Raw genomic sequence first — 11,774 nt, 5'->3', positions numbered from 1 at the left:
TGTGACTGTGGCTGATTCTGATGGAAGAGGTAAGCAAGGGATACATTGAATGGATGTGACTGGGGTCCTGTTTTCCCCGGGATGAAATCTTTCATTCTGATCCTCGGGAGGCCTCATCTTGCCCACCACGGGATCCTGTAGTCCCCCCACCCCCATCCCAGTCTGGGGGTAGCAGAGTCTTGAATGTAGGGAGGAACTCAGGAGGGGCTGTGTGGGACCTTGTAGTGGGTTTTGTCTCACATGACCAATTTCCCATTAAACACCAAGGAAGAAGTAAGTGAAGTGTTCTGTTTTTCTCTTTCAATAATGAGCAAGGAAGAAACGAAGATTCCAGATTCAACTCTGGTGACAACAGTTCTTGTTCTAAATCTGCTTTCTTGGCGTTCATCTGGGCAGACCAGATGTAATTAGTGTTTGTATGTTTTTATCTAAGCCTTTATTTTAACTTATACACATATCTATATCTATCTCTATGTATGTGTGCATCTATCCATCAATATAGATACTCCTTTTATGTGTATATGTGAGTATCTGCATGTATGTATGTGCACACCATGTGCCAAAAGAACTCAGACCCTTTGGAACTACAGTTAGAGCTGCCTGTGGTAGATGCGGAAGCCTGGACCAGGGTCCTCCTCAAAAGTAACTGATGATGCTCTTAACTGCTGAGCCATCTCCATCTCCAAAGATACAGGTGGAGACCTTTGTCCGTGTCTTTATATTTAAAGAGCAAGAGTATTCTCTATACTATCATACAGAGAATAGAGCCAGGTTCTGCTCTGCTGCCTTTGACCTGGAGTCTTAACCGGCTTTCACTCGAGGAGGTCCAGCTGTGGTGGAGTATTGGGCCATTCTCTTGCTGGCTGATTTATGTCTCCATTTTCTTCCATCCTGGCTCATCTCGTTCTCTTATTTATGAGGTATACTGTGGTCTTTGATTTTTATATTTTCTATATACATCTTTGCCTTTTGTAGGGGAGCTGGCTGATTCAGGGATTCAATGAAGTCGAGTACCTTTTGAAACACAACCAGACCTTTCCTTATCTGTTATAAATGTGCTTCCTCAAGTGTTATGATTCTTACAATATATTATTATTATTGCTCTGACTGGTGAATTGCCTTCTAGGGAAATTAAGGAAAGATAAAGTTGCCTTTGATATTTACCATCCATTTGCCTTCTGGCTCTTTTCATTCCTTTCTGTTTCCATCTGGATCTTCTCTGGGTCCTGAGCTCTCTGTGGCAGTTACTCCACAAGCTAACTCCAGGCTATCAATACATTCAGCCAAGGTTTATTCAGAAATGTCTTTATGGTGTCTTCACTTAAAAATCCAGCATGCCGGGCATGGTGGTGCACGCCTTTAACCCCAGCACTCGGGAGGCAGAGGCAGGCGGATTTCTGAGTTCAGTTCAAGGCCAGCCTGGTCTACAAAGTGAGTTCCAGGACAGCCAGAACTATACAGAGAAACCCTGTCTCGAAAACAAAACAAAACAAAACAAACAAACAAAAAAACCCAACCCCCCCCCAACCCAAAATTCAGCATGACAGAAATAAATACATTATTATTATTGGTACACTCTTATATAAAATAATAATTATTATATAACATTATATGGTTATAATTATTACTAATATTATTTCATGTCCACGTTTGTGAGGATGTATATTCATTGGTGTGAGTGTGGGTGGGCACATGTGTATATATGCATGTGGAGGTCAGAGGACAACCTTGGGCCTTCTGTGTGTGCACACACATATGTGTGTGTATGGGAGTGGGGGTACCCACAGAGGCTAGTCTCATTCTATAGGCCAGGCTGGTCTGAAACTATGTAGACCAGGCTGGCCTCGAACTCAGAAATCCACCTGCCTCTGCCTCCCAAGTGCTGGGATTAAAGGCATGTGCCACCACGCCCCGCCTGAATTTTTAAAATAGTTTCTCAATTCTACAAATTTACTAAAAAGCATCAAGTTTAAACTTTTTTTTTTTTTTTTTTAAGAATCATTTGCATCTATCCATCTGTCAGTTTGGTCACGCTTTAGCATCAAAAGGAAGTTTGTACTTTTTTTCTGCTGGCTAAATATAATTCATTGAGAAACTAATACTGATAATGTACTTCCTTAGCACAAAGCTGGTAAACTATCATTGTGACAGAGATAAGGATACTGAGGCTAGGAGAATAGCTCAGTGGGTAAAGTGTTTGCCTTGTAAGCATGAGGACCTGAGTTCAATCCCCAGGACCCACAAAATAAAGCTGGGCGTGGTGGCACGAGCTTGGAATCTCGGAGCTGGGGAGGCAAAAACGTGGATTTCTGGAGGAGTCCAGGAGTTCCAGGACAGCCAGGGCTACACAGAGAAACCCTGTCTCAAAAAAAAAAAAAAAAAAAATCAATGTCAGAGCATCTTACTTGCTCCAAAATGTCTCCTCTCACTGTTTGCCGCTCATTCCTGGCCCTGTCCTCGGGATGAAATCATTGCTGATCTACTTTCTACTAAACACAGGCTATGTCACATCAACGGTGGCTGAGATACAGTCTCTGGTGCCAAGACTCCTTCTTAGCACAATGTTCTTCAGGCCCCTCCATGTGGCAGCAGGCATCAGTCACTCAGTGTTCCCTATAGGGACCAGGCACATTTAGTTCAGGAGTCCAGAGCTGTTGGATGCTTGGATTACTTCAAGGCTGTGGTGCTAAAGACCACTGCTGGCACAGACCCAGGCCTTCATTTTCTTGAGAAGATTCCTTAGAATCTGCCCCCCCCCATATCAATTAGGACTTAAGAAAATGCACCCCCCCGAAATAGTCATAGGCCAACCCGAGGGAGGCAATTCCCCAGTTGAGACCCCCTCTTTCCAGACATGTTAGTTACTCGAAGGCCACAATGGGGTCATGTTTTACTCTTTTCATATTTTCTTTCCTCAGCTCTTCATTTCCAACTGTTTGTGAATTTTTCTTTATTTTATTATACATTTGTTTGAGATAATGTCCTATTCTATTAGGCCTGAAACTGATTATGTAGCCTAGGCTGGCCCCAAACTCCTTTATCACACTTGGTTTTATCTGTGTCTTTGAATCTGAGGAATGACTCTCGTAGACAGAACGTCATTGTCAGATCTGGCTGGGTTTTTTTGCTGGTCAGATTGGAGAAGCCTTTCAGCTGGAGTGGACTTTAATATTGTCACCGACATTAGCTGTTCAGAGCCTGTACAGTAGCTCCTCTCTCTCTTCCAACCCCTTTCTCATTAGAAGCATCTGACTACTGTTCTCAATAAATGTTTTTGGTATCATTTTAACTCTTGTTCAATTTTTTAAACAGCCCTTGAAAATGTGGCTGCTCTAGATATCAGTGTGCGTTTTACCAGGCTTTACTGATGTTTGATGCTAACTCCACTGGGGTAAAATGTGAACCTTTGCTCCACCATAAGCCAGCTCTGCCCCTCTTTCCTGTGTGCCATTACGTCATAGACAGCAAACCTACTTACAAAAGTAGCAAAACAGTGCAGTGCTGCACTTGTCTTATATAAACTTGTCTTTTGGAAGTCAGAGGAATACACATATTTATCTGTTTTGAAAACCTACGCATTCACCTTATCTGGAACGCTTCTTGCAGTAGATTTAATTAGCACCAGCAACTCTTTCTTCAGCCTAAAGACCTTTCTCTAGTATTGACTTCCTCTGAGAGAGGTCGGTGAGCAGTAAGTCTCCCAGTCTTGTGTGTTTTTGGAAATGCCTTCATTTCACCATCACTTTTGAAGGTCAGTCAGCTTTACTAGATATTACTCTGACATCTTTTTCAGTTGTGTTTACTCATTTCCATGTACCCTTGTGCCATCCGTCATTTTTCCACCACTGTGTGGGTACCAGGGATCAAACTCAGGGCATTGAGTGATGTTACTGGCTAAGCCACATCACCTAGGGTTCCTAGAGATAGAATTCCTGGTTGATTCTCTCTCTCTCTCTCTCAGATCTCTCTCTCTTCTTTTAGCACTCTAGACTATTTCTTTCTTTACCTTCCTCTGGTTCCTATCCCTCTAGATGAGAGAAATAATTGTATCATTGTAGCCTTGAAAGGTTTTGTTGTTTGGTTCTGATTTTGTTTTGTTTTGTTTTGAGACAATGTTTCACTATTTAGTTTAGTAGTCAGGGCTGGACATCTCCATCCTCCTGAGTGTTGGAACCGCAGGCAGCAGGTATCAATGTTCTGGCGAGGTGAGTAGCTCTTGTTTCAAAGCTTTGTAGCTTTGTCAAAGTAGAGTTCTTTTCTGGGGATCTCTGCACTGATCTTATTTGATCATTGAGTTCATTGAGTGTCTTGGATGCGCTGGACAAAGGTGTTAGGTGACTGTAAACTGACCTTCAGATTATAATTAGGTGATCTTGACTGGGATGCAGGGGGCAGCTGTAACTTGGCGGTGCCCTGGGTCGGGAGTCTGCAGAACACCCAGCCTTGTATTAGACTCCAACCTTGAGCTGACCAGTTTCTACTTTCCCTCTTCTTGGTTCACTTTTGGGTCAGATTCTGGCAGGGTCATAGTATCTACACACCTCAGGAATGCTCTAGATTCTAAACTGGGCATGGTAGCATACACTTGTAATCCCAGCAGTTGGGAGATGGGGGCTAAAGGATTAATAAATTTGAGGCCAGCCAGGATGACATAGCAAGACCTGTACAAAAACAAAACAGAACAGCCAAGAGTGATCATGATCTGCAGTTCCTTCTACTGCCCAACCACTGCTTTCCTGGCAAAATGTGGAGGAAGCTGTTAGGCCTATTGTTATATTCAGGGGTCTTACAGGTTCTAAGTCAGTGCTTCTCAACCACCTTCCTGATGCTGCGACCCTCTAAATAGTTCCTCACGTTGTAGTGACCCCCTCCAACCATCAAATTGTTTTTTGCTACTTCATAACTGTACAGGTATTTGCTAGTTATGAATTGCAATGTAAATATCGGATATGTGGGATATCTGATATGTGACCTCATGGGGTCGAGACCCACAGGTTGAGAAGCACTGCTCTGTCATTGAAACCAACTCTGCATCCCAGAGCTCTGCTGATTATCCCTCATCTCCCTCAATCTCTCAATGTTTGCATTACCAGGCGAGGCATTCAGGTAAAGTCCTCTGCCACCTTGGGGATTTCTTCGGCTCCCCTTGCCTCCGCTTTTATGGGGTGGACAGACATATGTTGCTTGTGTTCTTATTAGCACAAGACTGGAGATTTAAACTTGCTTGGAAGAGACTGAGGCCAGAGCTTCTCAGATCCCGTCATTCTGACATGGTGCGGTCTCCGCTCACTTGCCTGCCCATCTGACTGCAGAGCCAATGCATACTGTCTTGGGGCATTGATGTCACGGTGATGACAAAGTACCTGGGCTATTCTAACATCACCAATACCAGTAAGGGATTGGCTTTTCATTTTGTGGTTTGAGACAGGGTCTTATGATATTCCCTGGTTATCCGGGGACTCACTATTTAGACCAGGCAGGCCTTGAACTCACAGAGATCTACTTGCCTCTGTCTCCACCGTGCTGTGATTAAAGGCTGCCAGCACCAGATCCACAAGGATATTCTTTTTATCTCTAAAACCAAAGGATGAATCAAAAAGTTGGGAAGTATTCTGAACATAGGATCCCTTTCCATTGGGCTTCCCTTTCAGTGAGATAGTCCTTAACAACTGGTTCTTCCCAACCACAAGTCTGGGTCAAAATTCCACATCTTCCATGGAGAATACAGAGTGGGCACTAGACATGCTCTGTAGACACCCTTGTGTCCACACAGTCCATGAGGAGCAAAATGCCACCCAGATAGCCCACTCACACTTACAGTGCCTCCTGCCTTCCGAGGATCCCAGGGAGTCTGGGGGCTGTCATTCAGATGCTGTGTATTATAAGTCTCCTAACTTTCAATGCCTGGAATGTTCTCCCTGACCCCAGAGATTTGGCTCTGGTCTTCTAGAGGTGCAGGCAGGGCATGGTGGGTATCCATAACAAGCAGGTCCTGGTCTGTGGGGACCCATCCCAGGCTAACATCTCAGTGTGGGTGCCATGGGACATTCAGTAAGAGAGGAGAGCACATTAAGTCTCAGATGCAGCCTTGTCCTCAGCCAGCAGTAGATCGTGTCCACAGGTTCTATAGCCCACAAGGAATGTTAGATGTTGGACCCCTCTGTGCTGCTTCCAACAGGCCAATGCTTAGAGAATGAAGGGGGGCTTTCAGAGCTTGCCACTCAGAACCACAAAGAACAATGTCTGCCTGCTTGGTGCAGGAGGCAGAAACACCACTGGCATGCTCATGTCAACACCACACATTCACCCAGGGCTTGCTCTGCTCCCCACATCTGTTTCTATCCCTACCTAACTACTCCAGCTTGTTTGAAAGTGATGTCCCATCAACAATCTCCAGGCTGCCCAACACCAGAACCAAAACAAACAAACAAAACAAAAAACAACCCCTCCCCCCAAACTGGACTCCTAGGTCTTTTCAATGCCCAGATAAATCTGCAGCACTAAACCAAGGAACTATACTGCCCTCCAGTGGGCTTAAAGCGTAAAAGCAGATCAGTGCAGCCACCTAGAGGCTGGGTTGCTACAGGGATGGGGTGCTAGGCAGGCTGTTTGGGCCAGTCTTGGGACACAGCTTCCAATGAGGTGCTACCTACCATCTGTTTGGGACCAGGTCTTGGAAAACACTTGGGTCAGTGAGGATCAAAGCTGGGTATCATGGTGGATGTTGGGGCTCAGACCTGCTTCAGAGTCCAGAAAGCAGGTGAGTACACTTCAGACAGATTGAGAAGCAGTTTTTCTTTTCCTACTAGCCAGTTGTCATTCATCATCAGAGAAGTTGCTGGGTCCAGAGAAGGGCCCTGTGGCTATCATATATAGGCAAGGTACAAGGCACACTGATGGTCCTGAGTCCAAGTTACAGATTGGCATCCAGCTCTATCCACTGGTAGAAACTCCAAGAGGGCCAGGACTCCAGGCTGGACCACTCAGCAATGGCGCCTGGGAGTTTCCAATGGCCTGCTAGTCACCGAGGCCACTGTTCACATTTGCATCTTAATGGAGAGGAAACTCCACCTACTGCAAAATGTATCTATCCCTATTTCCACCCCATAGAGTGTCACTAAGACACATTCCAGGGACCACTGAGTTTCAGGTGGTTAAGTTATTGCCTGGGAAGTTTTAATTTTGATCAGCTAATATTACAAAACCTGTCACCTGTGTGGGAATGCAGAACATTATGTCCATAGACACCTACAAGGTACTTGAGTTGCAGGAAGAAAAGTAACTGCAGAGGATGTAATCTCTTGTCCAGGAACCTGGCGTGTGTGTAAGGGAGACACGGGGGGGGGGGGGGGGGGGGGGGGGGGGGGGGGGGAGAGAGAGAGAGAGAGAGAGAGCTCTCCAGGGCCAAGAATACAGGGAATCAGGGGCTGGAGAGATGGCTCAGCGGTTAAGAGCACAGACTGCTCTTCCAGAGGTCCTGAGTTCAAATCCCAGCAACCACATGGTGGCTCACAACCATCCTTAAAGAGATCTAATGCCCTCTTTTGGAGTGTCTGCAGACAGCTACAGTGTACTTACATATAATAAATAATAATTTAAAAAAAAAGAATATAGGGAATCAGACGTGGGTTTCTGAGGTCCTTGAAGGGGATGGTGCCACAACAGCTCCATCTTTGTGCAGTCACTGGCCCTGAGGGTAGTGTTGAGTGCAGGGAGGCAGATCCCTGAAGGCCCGGAGCTTCCAGGCCTTGGCCTCCTGAGTGCTTCGTGGAGGGAGGTGCATGGGGTAACTAGAAGTAAGCTTAAGTAGAAGAAAACTGATGATCACACATGGTAGGACATTTTCAGACCACTCCTGAGGTCTAGTTGTTGAATTCTGAGGAAGCAGCTCAGCGATGGTTGGCAGAGGTGAGCAACCAGGCTGTGAGGCAGGGCAATGCAAGGGTAGTGCATCCTTGTCCTTTTCTCTAAAGGAGCTCACTGGCATCTGTGGGATCCCCTACGACCTGCGGTGACTGTGGAACACTGCAGCCCTTGGGGATTCAATGATCATGAGCCCATCTAGTCCCTGCAGGTTAGGATGGACATAAGCAGCCCAGGATGCCTGGTCAGCATGCAGCTAGAAGACTGCAAGGATCCCATGGAGACCATGGGGGTATGTAACTCTGGCCTGGCAGATAAACAGTAAGATGCAGCAGGCTCTGTGCTCTGCGGCCCGAAATGGAGAGCTTATTGACTGACAAGGTTAAGTGTTGGCAGGGTTGTACATAGGCGAGGAGCCACCTCTGGAGACAGAATAGGCTATCTCCAGGTGCCAGAGGACTAGGCTTCCTAGGTCTCACCTTCACCATGGACATGCTCCGTGACCTGTGAATCTCCCTGTCAAGCAGTTAGTCTCCACTGTTGATAAAGAAACAAAAGATAGATCTACACTCCCATGGGGGTGGGCAGAGGTACCATAACACGGTAACATTGATATTGAACTTGGAGACAAGAATGGGCTATGTGACACAATAATCACTTGCACACAGGGGCAAGACAAGGGTAAAACTGCAGGTGCACTAAACCTTGAGTACAAAAAAAAGGTGTTAACTGTTTCCTACCTGCTGACAAATCATGTGCTTTTGTCTCTTGATGGAACTCTCTGTCCAGTCTAAAGGACATCGCAAGACAGTTTCTCCAAAATTTTATTTTAATTTAAATTACAGGGCCAGCCAGCTCTTCTGATAAGAAATTCACTTTTCCTCAGGAGAAAGGAAACACTTCCATGTCATTAGCAATTGTATACATCTCCCACTTTTTTTTTAAGGGTTAAAAAAAAAAATCACATTAAGTGACTGCCTTAAGTAAAATTAACCCTTTATAACACCAAAGAAACCACAGCCAGGATAATCGTTCTGGTAAATAGGAACCTAGAAAATGATCACACTTTAAATGCAACTTTTCAATCTTGAATGTTTTCACATTGTTCTGTTTAAAAACCATCCAGAAAGCCTTCTCAGCCTTCAGCTTCCAATGCGTGAGTGACAGTTCCCTGACACACTGCATCCCATCTTCCACAGCAAGACTCTAGCACTGCTCTCTGTGTTAGCCCAAGTGGAAACTGTTCTGTCGTCTCAAGTTCTAAGAGCTAGCTTGGCAAAGAGACACTCCTTCCACTTGGTGCAATGGCCACTGTGTCACCAAATCCTGACTCACAACGTGGTGGCAAGGACTGGGTCACTTAGCGCAGCTGAGTCTGCACACTACCCAGCTGAGAATGTCCTTGTCCAGAAGCCTGAATGCTTTCTCTATCTCTACTAGAGAACATTAACTATACACGCACGCACATGGGTAAAGAGAGCCTTGGAAACCCTTTATTGTAGACTGCCACTTAGATGAAATAGAACAGACCTGTATTTTCTGGAGTGGCTTTTCTGACTTGTATTCCTTGAAGGAAACCTTAAAACCTGCTAAAACATCAGCTAGGAGGCTCCTTTTACTGGCCAATGAATAATTCAGTTAGTAAGAGAGGCTAACAAAGAATAATTATGTAAATTTTTTTTAGTCAGCTACAGCCATGCTGAATTGGATCGGGCAAACTCTGATTTTAAGTTGTTAGTTGTGATCCGTGTGTCACTAAGACAGACAGACACCATTCTAATAACTTTAGGTAGATACAGTCTAGGAGACATTGTCCTGCTGTGGTCACAGTCACAAAAAGTGGTGCAAAATCAGTTACTTTATAAATACTGATAATCTGCAGCATTAAGGAAAAGGACATTAAACCCATCCATCTCTCCCAGGACATCAGGACCAGGGCTCTTCTTTCCCTTAGAGAAGCCAAAGTTTTAATTATTCAGTTACTTGGCTACTGTACTGGATATTACGTACGTACTCTAAGAAAGAAACGGTGCTCTATAGGAGGTCCCTCACAAACAAAACAAAACAAAACAAAACAAAACACCCAGCATTATTTAGCATAATCTGTATCATTCATAGATATGGCAATCTTAGGACTCATTTTAAATGAATAAGGCCAATATTCTGCAAGAAAATGTAGCAGACAGAGTTCCGGATGTGTCGTTCTGCCTGCCAACGGCGCCCCATTGGGTAACTGAATACAAGGGATTGGTTCTTTTTCTTTTAATGCTGTGATCCTTAAATGTTAAAATCAGCATTTTCATGTAATCTCAAGTATTTCAATTACATATGAGCATTCTTTTTTTTGTTTTTGTTTTTTGCAAAACTCAGGTAATAGTTACATACTACTACAATAACATTCCTCTGCTGTACAAATTAACGATTTAAAAGAAATGAGCATTCTAAGAATTATATACAAAAGAAACCTGTAAGCAGTGTTGAAATGAAACATAAGGTGTTGCTGCTAGCTCTACTGTTTTAAAACACCTTCAAAAGTAAAATTAACAAACACCCTTCAACCTATCCAGGTTTACAAGTTTCAAGAAAATCAAATGTCACAAATTTCTAGAAAGCTGTGAAAAAGCATATATACACTTTCTTATGACCTTATGAAGCTCCACACTTGACAAGTTGCTAAGCTTCGGTATCAATTTATTTGCACACCAACTTTATCCTCCCCAAAGCTCACACTGGATACAGTTCTTCAACAATCCCTGTATGCGCCATCTTCCTTCGGCAGAGATGGGTGGGTGTACCTGTGCCATACTGCACAGGCCTGCAGCGAGCAGTGCCAATGGATGGGCAGGTGTCAGCGATGTATCGCCGTCTTTTCCCTAGACCACTCTCACTCTCATTTGCTTTCATGAACCCAGTCATGTTCAGAACTCCTGTAGCAAATGGAGTCTGTGAGTTCTGAAATGACACAGAGATCAAGGGAAAGAAAGACCACGTGCGCTCTAATGTGCAAGCAGCAGCAGCTACGTTCTCCAACCTGGACTGAAAAACAAAAAGGTAAAATGAAAAACCGTTCACTTAACAGCAGATTAGCAGTAGTGCTCCCCATGAACCGATGAGAGCGCCTGATGCTGAGGAGCTGACAGCAAGTGCTGAGCTTGGATGGGGCCGGGGCTGACTGGACACTAGGCTTCTTGCTGGGCGGCTCTCTTCAGATCCCTGATCTGCTTGACTAAGTAGGTCTTCTCATCATTGAACTGCTCGTCCTCGGTCCTGTCGTTCTGAAACTTGCTGAGGAACTCGATGAGCTTGGTCTGGTTCTTGAGGAGGATGTCTAGGATGGGCTGCGTCTTGTTGGGGTTGGCCACAAACACCTGCAGGAGAGAAAGCCACGCCAGTCAGAAGGACATCAGTGTCCACGCAGCAAGCTCCCGGGCAGGCAGGGACCAGGGACCTTGACTTTAGAAGAACTTACTTTTATATGATAGTGAGGGTAATAATGACTACAGGTTTAGCACAGAGATTGCCAAGTCATTCTGCCAACCCTGAAACACAGTACTTAGGACTAAATATCGACTTTGACTTTAGAATCAAATTATGTCTGGCCATAAGAGGTCAGACTGAAATTTAAGAGGAACACCCCCTGAGGAAAGCATCAAAACTACCTCTGGCTTTGCACCAGCCCTCACTGAATCTGCAGAAAGAGTGAATGTGAGGGATGGGAGGGTGGGGGAGAAGGGCAGCAGGGGTCGTGTTTGTCTCCAACTATCTTCTGTGCAAGCTGAAGAGAGTAACACCCCTCTCTGACTACACTTTCCCATCCCATTCTCTTGTACAAGGGCACAGCCCATTTCCATCCAGGTCCGGCTTCTGTTAAACACTCTGACTGAACTGAGTTATCACTTTGGTTACCAAAA

At 44.9% G+C, this 11,774-nt stretch overlaps 1 protein-coding gene across 4 annotated transcripts in view; it reads right to left on the bottom strand.

Annotated features, from left to right (window-relative positions):
• Positions 1-8,670: 8,670 nt before the first annotated feature.
• The window catches only part of Cab39 (calcium binding protein 39), a 59,868-nt gene continuing 56,764 nt past the window's right edge, over positions 8,671-11,774 (bottom strand). For 3 of the 4 annotated variants that reach the window (XM_021163322.2, XM_021163330.2, XM_029474973.1), the window contains exon 9: positions 11,000-11,231. In XM_021163322.2, coding sequence (XP_021018981.1) covers positions 11,043-11,231 — 189 coding nt within the window. In that variant the 3' untranslated portion in view covers positions 11,000-11,042. Of the gene's footprint in view, positions 11,232-11,774 lie in introns of all 4 variants that reach the window. The other variant, XM_029474979.1, reaches the window with a different exon arrangement.

Source organism: Mus caroli, chromosome 1 (genome assembly GCF_900094665.2).
Source record: "Mus caroli chromosome 1, CAROLI_EIJ_v1.1, whole genome shotgun sequence".
Lineage (NCBI taxonomy): Eukaryota > Metazoa > Chordata > Mammalia > Rodentia > Muridae > Mus > Mus caroli.
The sequence above is the reverse complement of the archived record's forward strand: the minus strand, read 5'-3'. Positions and strand labels throughout refer to the sequence as shown.